At 43.3% G+C, this 9,968-nt stretch overlaps 1 protein-coding gene across 1 annotated transcript in view; it reads left to right on the top strand.

The window, feature by feature from the left end:
* The window catches only part of LOC123991105 (ubiquitin-protein ligase E3C-like), a 39,191-nt gene extending 29,573 nt beyond the window's left edge, over positions 1-9,618 (top strand). The window contains exons 21-24 of the mRNA XM_046292314.1: positions 3,139-3,327; positions 3,486-3,552; positions 6,257-6,387; positions 8,350-9,618. Of these exons, the coding sequence (XP_046148270.1) occupies positions 3,139-3,327; positions 3,486-3,552; positions 6,257-6,387; positions 8,350-8,520 (558 nt within the window). The 3' untranslated portion in view covers positions 8,521-9,618. The remainder of the gene's footprint in view (positions 1-3,138; positions 3,328-3,485; positions 3,553-6,256; positions 6,388-8,349) is intronic.
* The last annotated feature ends 350 nt before the right edge of the window (positions 9,619-9,968 follow it).

Consider the following 9,968-nt stretch of genomic DNA (forward strand, 5'->3'; position numbering starts at 1 on the left):
AACACGCCTGAGACACTTTTGCCACTTTAGCACGTCCGAGCCTGGCTGATTTGACAGAGCGGGCCTATTCAGTGCCCTCTGGTCCCCCTCACCAGTCTCCCCGGGCTGGGTTAAGCACTCTACCCACTCCGCCTGTTTGCTCAGGGCCTTAGCTTTTCTTATTAGCTCCTCTTTAAACAGGCTTGAACAGTGTCGTTAGAATGTAGCCCGTGTTTGCAAATAGGGCATAGCAAATACAATACCGAAAACAATTTGCGGGAGATTAGGCACACACTCAGAGGCAGACTGGCCTATACATGCCCTCAGGAGATAGTCAAAGCAAGCAAACAAGATAGACGGCCATTCGCATGCAGTAAGGTGTGGTGGAGTCAATATGACCTGGAATCGCGTAACGTTACGGATTCAGAATGACCTGTTTGTTGAAAACATTGTAGATTCGATCAGTTTCTGTATTACCTTTTGACTGAAATGTTGTTAAATTAAAGGTAATATATAGAGGTCGACCTATTAACCGGAATGGCCAATTAATTAGGGCCGATTTCAAGTTTTCATAACAATCGGAAATCGGTATTTTTGGACCGATTTGGCAGATTCTTTTTTACATTTATTTTGTATTTTTACACCTTTTATTTAATCTTTATTTAACTAGGCAAGTCAGTTAAGAACACATTCTTATTTTCAATGACGGCCTAGGAACGGTGGGTTAACTGCCTCGTTCAGGGGCAGTACGACAGATGTTCACCTTGTCAGCTCGGGGGATTCAATCTTGCAACCTTACAGTTAACTAGTCCAACGCTCTAACCACCTGCCTCTCATTGCACTCCACGAAGAGCCTGCCTGTTACGCGAATGCAGTAAGAAGCCAAGGTAAGTTGCTAGCTAACATTAAACTTATCTTATAAAAAAACAATCAATCATAATCACTAGTTAACTACACATGGTTGATGATATTACTAGTTTATCTAGCGTGTCCTGCGTTGCATATAATCGATGCGGTGTGTATCGTTGCTCCAATGTGTACCTAATCCTAAACATCAATGCCTTTCTTAAAATCAATACACAGAAGTATATATTTTTAAACCTGCATATTTAGCTAAAAGAAATCCAGGTTAGCAGGCAATATTAACCAGGTGAAATTGTGTTACTTCTCTTGCGTTCATAGAACGCAGAGTCAGTGTATATGCAACAGTTTGGGCCGCCTAATTTGCCAGAATGTTACGTAATTATAACATAACATTGAAGGTTGTGCAATGTAACAGGAATATTTAGATTTATGGATGCCACCCGTTAGATAAAATACGGAACGGTTCCGTATTTCACTGAAAGAATAAACGTCTCGTTTTCGAGATGATAGTTTACGGTTTCGACCATATTAATGACCAAAGGCTCGTATTTCTGTGTGTTATTATGTTATAACTAAGTCTATGATTTGATAGAGCAGTCTGACTGAGCGGTGGTAGGCAGCAGCAGGCTCGTAAGCATTCATTCAAACAGCACTTTCGTGCGTTTTGCCAGCAGCTCTTCGTTGTGTGTCAAGCATTGCGCTGTTTATGACTTCAAGCCTATCAACTCCCGAGATTAGGCTGGTGTAACCAATGTGAAATGGCTAGCTAGTTAGCAGGGTGTGTGCTAATAGCGTTTCAAACGTCACTCGCTCTGAGACTTGAAGTGGTTGTTCCCCTTGCTCTGCATGGGTAACGCTGCTTTGAGGGTGGCTGTTGTCGTTGTGTTTCTGGTTCGAGCCCAGGTAGGAGCGAGGAGAGGGACGGAAGCTATACTCTTACACTGGCAATACTAAACTGCCTATATGAACATCCAATAGTCAAAGGTTAATGAAATAAAAATCGTATAAGGAGAAATAGTCCTATAATTCCTATAATAACTACAACCTAAAACTTCTTACCTGGGAATATTGAAGACTCAAGGAACCACCAGCTTTCATATGTTCTCATGTTCTGAGTAAGGAACTTAAACGTTAGCTTTCTTACATGGCACACATTGCACTTTTACTTTCTTCTCCAACACTTTGCTTTTGCATTATTTAAACCAAATTGATCATGTTTCATTATTTATTTGAGGCTAAATTGATTTTGATGTATTATATTAAGTTAAAATAAGTGTTCATTCAGTATTGTTGTAATCGTCATTATAACAAATAACATTTTTTAAAAAATTGTCAGATTAATCGGTATCAGCTTTTTTTTGGGTCCTCCAATAATCGGTATTGGTATCGCCGTTGAAAAATCATAATCGGTCGACCTCTAGCAATATAGATACCTTCTACAGAAGGAGTTTATTACTGGGAAGTATCTTACAACCGTGTACAATAAGAGCAAGCTGCCTATAGCTGACTAAAGTACCCTTTTGTGGTACTTAATTTTCTCTTTAACCCACTTTGTAGAGCAAACATTTTGCGGGGGGGACATGCCCCCGCACCCCCTTAGCTGTCAAGTATTCACATTATTGAAAATGGTTACGATTTTTGGAACACAATGATTTTAAAAATATCATAAGCTCCTAAATGATCTGGATTATTTCACTGATTATTTTGTCCTAACTCCTCCAAAACCATTCAATCGATTTACAAACTACTCCAGGAAGGGGGGAGATCAGGATTTGTGACCCAAAAGCTCAACAAACTATAGCTGATGAAACAGGTTGGTGGAAGAATCTTGTGCCAAACTTCTGATGGTCCAGAGGCTGTTCATGGACCATACCAAAGCCAGGAACAGAGAACTGGTCCTTATTCCTAGTGCACTGTCCCATCTTAGGCCTGCGAAACCGACACCTGGGTCCCTTAGCCTGATCAGCGATTTCTCCCCTTGCTTCACTGGTACCCTCAAACAAGCTGTTTGGGCCTAAACACTCTAAAGTGCTAGTCTTGTGTTCAGCATTCTTGAGAGTATGCCTCCATTGACACAATAATATTACATGCTCCACTACCAAATTTCTACTTTGCATTTTGCGTAACACTTGATTGACACTTTACCTGTGAACACAAGCCCTGACTGTTTTCAAATTGAGAAAGGAATACCCTCAGTAAAATGTGTTCAGGGTGACATGTTCCCTCTCTCTCCTGGTTGCTTTCTACGTGGCTGTGTGATAAATGCCTGTATGTCTGACGGGTTCTTTCTTCCAGGTGGTTGAGCTGAAGCCGGGAGGGAAGGACATCCCTGTGTCCACGGCCAACAGGATAGCATACATCCATTTAGTGGCTGATTACCGACTCAACAAACAGATCAGGCCCCACTGCCTGGCCTTCAGACAGGGCCTGGCCAACGTGGTAAACCTTGAGTGGCTGCGCATGTTTGACCAGCAGGAGATCCAGGTAACTTGGATTTTCACTCAGTTGGCAAAATTACCAGGATTACTGGAAATTCTCAGAATTTTGGGAAAATTGCCTGAATTTTGCAACTCTATTCACATTACTTGCACACATAAAGATACATTTCTAATTATTCATCAATCTTTACTATCCCACTACAGGTTTTGATATCTGGAGCTCATGTGCCCATTTGCCTTGACGACCTGAAGACGTTTACAAACTACTCAGGTATGATCGCATTATGGATGGTTTATAAAACTTTATTGTAAGAAACCAAACTACTTAGGCTCAGTCATAATGGTGAAAATGTTATCGAAGTGATACTCAGTTACTAGTAGTAGGAGTAACTGCTTTTGTCATTTTAATGTGTTGACCACCCCTCACCACTGTCAAACGCTCCCTAAAAACACTTCAGCGAGCAGGCCTTTCTAATCGACCTGGCCCGAGGATCCTGGAAGGATATTGACCTCTTTCCGTAGTAGAGGATGCCTGGTTATTCTTTAAAAGTGCTTTCCTCACCATGCTTAAATAAGCATGCCCCATTCAAAAAATGTAGAACCATGAACAGATATAGCCCTTAGTTCACCCAGACCTGACTGCCCTTGACCAGCACAAAAACATCCTGTGGTGTACTGCATTAGCATCAAAAAGCCCCCCGCGATATGCTACTTTTCAGGGAAGTTAGGAACCAAAATACACAGGCAGTTAGGAAAGCCAAAGCTATCTATTTCAAACAGAAATTTGCATCCGGTAGCACAAACTCTAAAAGGTTTTGGGACACTGAAAAGTCCATGGACAATAAGAGCACCTCCTCCCAGCTGCTCACTGCATTGAGGCTAGGAAACACTGTCACCACCGATAAATCCACGATGATTGAGAATTTCACTAAGCATTTCTCTACGGCTGGCCATGCTTTCCACCTGGCTACCCCTACCCCAGCCAACAGTCTTGCACCCCCCACAGCAACTTGCCCAGCCCTTCCCCATTTCTCATTCACCCAAATCCAAACAGCTTATGTTCTGAAAGAGCGGCAAAATCTGTACCCCTACAAATCAGCCGGGATAGACAATCTACACCCTCTTTCTAAAAGTATGCGCTGAAATTGTTGCAACCCCTATTACTAGCCTGTTCAACCTCTTTCATATCGTTTGAGATCCCCAAAGATTGGAAAGCTGCTGCGGTCATCCCCCTCTTCAAAGGGGGAGACACTCTAGACCCAAACTGCTACAGACCTATATCTATCCTACCCTGCCTTTTTTAAGGGCTTTGAAAACCAACTGAACAAACAGATCACCGACCATTTCGAATCACACCGTACCTTCTCCGCTATGCAATCTGGTTTCCAAGCTGGTCATGGGTGCACCTCAGCCACACTCAAGGTACTAAACAATATCATAACCGCCATCGATTAGAGACAATACTGTGCAGCTGTATACATCGACCTGGCCAAGGCATTCGACTCTGTCAATCACCACATTCTTATCGGCAGACTCAACAGCCTTGGTTTCTCAAATGACTGCCTCACCTGGTTCAATAACTACGTCTCAGATAGTTCATTGTGTCGAGTCGGGTGCCTGTTGCCCGGACCTCTGGCAGTCTCTATGGGGGTGCCACAGGGTTCAATTCTCGGGCTGACTCTCTTCCCTGTATACATCAATGATGTCGCTCTTACTGCTGTTGATTCTCTGATCCACCTCTACGCAGACGACACCATTCTGTATACTTCTGGCCCTCCTTTGGACACGGTGTTAACTAACCTCCAGACAAGTTTCAATGCCATACAACTCTCCTTCCGTGGCCTCCAACTGCTCGCAACAAAGCCTTTCGCAAACAAAGCCTCCTTCACTCATGCTGCCAAACATACCCTAGTAAAACTGACTATCCTGCCGATCCTTGACTTTGGCGATGTCATTTACAAAATAGCCTCCCAACACTCTACTCTGCAAATTGGATGCAGTCTATCACAGTACCATCCATTTTGTTACCAAAGCACCATATACACCACTGCGACTTGTATGCTCTCGTTGGCTGGCCCTTGCTTCATATTTGTCGTCAAACCCACTGGCTCCAGGTCATCTATAAGTCTTTGCTAGGTAAAGTCCCACCTTATCTCAGCTCACTGGTAACCATAGCAGCAACCACCCGTAGCACGCACTCCAGAAGGTATATTTCACTGGTCACCACCAAAGCCAATTCCTCCTTTGGTCGCCTTTCCTTCCAGTTCTTTGCTGCCAATGACTGGAACGAACTGCAATAATCACTGAAGCTGGAGACTCATATCTCCCTCACTAACTTTAAGCACCAGCTGTCAGAGCAGCTCACAGATCACTGCACCTGTACATAACCCATCTGTAAATAGCCTATCCAACTACCTTATCCCCTTACTGTTATTTATTTTTCTCCTTTGCACCCTAGTATCTCTACTTGGACATTGATCTTCTGCACATCTATCACTCCAGTATTTTTAATTGCTATATTGTAATTATTTCGCCACTATGGCCTATTTATTGCCTTACCTCCCTTATCCTACCTCATTTGCACACACTGTATATAGACTTTATATTGTATTATTGACTGTGTTTGTTTATTCCATGTGTAACTCTGTGTTGTTGTTTGTGTCTCACTGCTTTGCTTTATCTTGGCCAAGTCGCAGTTGTAAATGAGAACTTGTTCTCAACAAGCCTACCTGATTAAATAAAGGTGAAATTTTAAAAAGGAGGATTTCCATAGAGCTAACTGTCAAGCTTTCCTGTCAAGTTCATGGGCCAGGTGGCCTAGTCGTGGGATATGGTTGCTCTCAAAAGAATGTGTGGTTCAATGGCATGTGTGGTGGTCGAGATGCTATGACTGCATGACAACTACTTCTGTCTGCCAGTGGATTCATTTATAGGTGTTTTTTTAATATTGTCCTTTCTCTGTCCCTCTTCTCCAGGTGGTTACACTGCCACCCACCCTGTCATTACCATCTTCTGGGAGGTGGTAGAGAGCTTCACCGATGAAGAGAAACGCAAGCTGCTCAAGTTTGTCACCAGTTGCTCGCGGCCTCCTCTCCTTGGCTTCAAGGTGAGGGTTGACCAAAAGTTAACTATGTTAGTTTGTTCCTGCGCCCGTTTTATTTTCTCCCCTCCCTCTGGTGTTGTTGATTGTAGCCGGTGCTATCATGGGTTTAACCAAACACTGAGTACCAAATGGCACCCTATTCCCTATCTAATGCACACATTGACCAAAAGCAGTGCACTATTTAGGGAGCCATTTGGGATGCAACCCCAGAGAAAGGCCAGCACTATGGAGTGTTCGCTGTTCTAATGGGCATGTAATGAAAATACCTGTCCTGATGACACTCTCCGATGAACATTTTCAAATTGGGCATAGTGATAAGACTCCTAAGGCTCCCTGGTTCATGCTTATCTTATCCTGCACTGTGGTTTACAGCCCATCTCTGGATTATTAGCACTGTTGGCTCGTTAGTAGTAGTGAAGTTAGTTTCACATTATCGATAATGATTTCCTCTTTCTTTAGTTGGGCACAGGGTAGAACCCCAGAATGAATATACTAGTTTTTAATAGCCGACCCCAAAAACTAGCACCAAAACATTGCTGTAACATCATTGAAAACGGTTTGTTTCCAAAAGGACTTCAGCCAAGAGCAGAATCCTGTGCTGAAATGGTGGAATTGCTTTTATCGGAATTACCATTATCGTGTCATCAGCTGCTGATTCCTCCAATCGAGAGCCGTTTCACTTTCCTAATGACTTGATTTATAGGGACACTAAAACGGTTGGAAATGGAAAAGAGAGCAATGCTGAAATCCATTAGGATTTTTATATACACACCTTACTTAGGATAACCAGCTGTAATTGTCATATGATTGGTTTTATTACTGTTTGTTGCTGTCTTTAGTTAAGAATACTTAAGAACTCGCACAGTGGGGAGAGAGAAGAGGGTACGGGTGGGAACACTCCTCAAAATCTCCCTTGGTGGCTTAGGAACGAGGGCTGGAGAGCTCCCCCCTGTTTAATGAATTTGACATTGGGGAGTGTGTGGATGGGATGTCCTTGCCCTTCCCGGTTTCTTCCCCACTCCCGGTCTCCTCCTGATCTCCTCTCTAGGCCCGGAGAGGGGACGATGATGGTGATTGGTAGGGTGGGGGGCAGCCCCTGACCCTAACCCTGGGCCCGTGCCAGCCCAGCCTTAATTAGCTGCCGTAAACGTCCCAAAGATTCATTAGTGGAGAAATAGCTCTTTCATGAGAAGCCATTTAAAAAGATGATGGATAGCCTCTTTTTCCAGAATGATCGCTTCCATAATGACACTTTCTCAATAAGCAACGATAGTTTAATACGATAATTGTCCGAAAAATGGCGTCGTTACCGCCGAGCCCCCCAGGAACCATTTAACCAGGCTGGTACAGGCGCTGAACCCCACGCCACGCTCCTAATCTTTAAATAGCTATAGAGCGGCTGGACGTTAGAAACAGAAAGGATGATTCCTGTGGATTCTAATGGAAACTGTCAATGTGTGCGCTCCAAATGGCACCTATTCCCTATATAGTCCACTACTTTTCACCAGGGACCATAGGAAAACCCATAGGACTCTGGTCAAAAGTAGTGTACTATATAGGGAATAGGGTGCCATTTGGGATGCGGCCAGTGTCTTGGCCTGGATGATGTGAGTGGAGATGGCCTGGCCTCATCACCAGAAAGTGTAATTTTATAAAGAGCCAGACTGAAAACATGAAATTACCATTTGCTACACTTGCTCAGCATCCAAGTGTCACACTTGGTCTCCTTCAAACATAAGACTATTTTAATTGTATGTCCACGCTTTTTTCACAGCTTATCACATTTATATCCTGATGTCGCTTGTAATTAATTATTTTGGCCAGAAAAAAACTGTTGTATCACTAGTGTTATGCCAAATGCGTGGTACATCAGTTGTATGAATTTAAATGTATACAGGGCCTCCGTTGCCCTATGAACCTCTAGTTTGACACAGTTCTCCCTCCCCATCTCACCCATATATCCAGGAACTGTACCCAGCTTTCTGCATCCATAACGGGGGGAATGACCTAGAGCGCCTGCCCACAGCTTCCACCTGCATGAACCTGCTTAAGCTGCCCGAGTTCTGCGACCAGCACCTGATGAGGAACAAGCTTCTGTACGCCATTGAGTCCTCCGCAGGCTTCGAGCTCAGCTGAGGGGGGACGTCTGTGTCTTACTCCCTGCAACCACTGATTCAATTGACATGGACAGGCCAGAGAAGACTTCCTATTGAGAGCTGAACTGATATCTCTCTTTGACTGTGTGTAGAACAGAAACAGGGGTGAAGGGATTGTCACCCAACAGTGGGACGAGGGAAGAATGGAGGGGGGGTGAGCGCAGAATGTTTTGGTTTTAAAGTAACTTACATGTGTATTCAAAATCCCCAAAAGAGCAGCAACAATAGAATCTCGAGGCTGTTTTAAGACTTTGCGCAAAAGAAAGACAAGATCTACTGTGAGTGTGTCCATGACCCTTCAGCAGAGTGCATTATGAAATAAACGACAATAACAATCGTGTTCACCAAAGATCGAACAGTGCTGTCTGAGGAGGAGAGAGGAACCGGCAATAAGAGGACAGAAATGGGGTGACACACAGGACTGCAGCACTCCTACTACACCTCTGTCTCAAGGGCTTTGAGAGGGCCAGCTTGTCTGTTAGGGGCCTGTCCCTAATGGCATCCTATGGCCCTGGCCAAAAGTAGTGAACTATAAAGGGACTTGGGTGCCATTTGGGACACGTTTTCTACTAGAGGTAATATAAACTCACTTAGTTTTGTGATTACTGTAATGATTATTATTAATAGTAATTTCATAACATAAAAATGCAAATGCTTTGGGCAGGCTACTGTGTTGTTTTTCAAGGCAAAGAGAAGAGTATTGCTAAGAGAGTGGACTATTGATTATGGAATATTTGTGAATATGTATATGTGTTTACACCACTCTTGTACGATTCCTTTAATCAGTATTTGTACAGGTTGCTTTTCTTGTGTTTTGAATGAAGGCCTCGTGTTCTCACACACATTAAAGTGAACCATCTATTCTACAGTATGTGCCCTGGCTGCAGTGATTATCCACCTATGGAGCAACAGCTGTGGATGAGTCCGAAATGGCACCCTATTCACTAATTAGTGAATAAGGTGCCATTTGGGGTGGACACTGTCAAGTTGATAAGGCTAGTGAAACCTGACTATACATGTATCACCAGACTGGAAAAATTTGTCTCTGAATATGATTAAATATGTCTTCTTTTTTTTTTGCATTGAACTCCATTTTTTGTTGCCAGGTTATTTACAGTGAACAACCTGGACATAAAACAAGCTGCTTTGTGTGTAATTTACAGTGAAGGACCTGGACATAAAACAAGGTGCTTTGTGGGGAAATCTCGAGCATTTTATTGCCCTCTGACATACAGTATAATGAAATAAACATCCAGTTAAGAAACACAGAGCGGAAACTATTCTAAGATGATGGGCCTTAGTCATAAATCTGCCTGAGTCCTGATGGGATGTTTAAAATTTATCCCATGACCATTTCCATCCATCCCCTCTCTAGTTTGTGTCCCAAATGGCACCCTATTACCTATATAGTGCTCTACTTTTGACGTC

Source organism: Oncorhynchus gorbuscha, linkage group LG12 (genome assembly GCF_021184085.1).
Source record: "Oncorhynchus gorbuscha isolate QuinsamMale2020 ecotype Even-year linkage group LG12, OgorEven_v1.0, whole genome shotgun sequence".
Taxonomy (NCBI): Eukaryota; Metazoa; Chordata; class Actinopteri; order Salmoniformes; family Salmonidae; genus Oncorhynchus; species Oncorhynchus gorbuscha.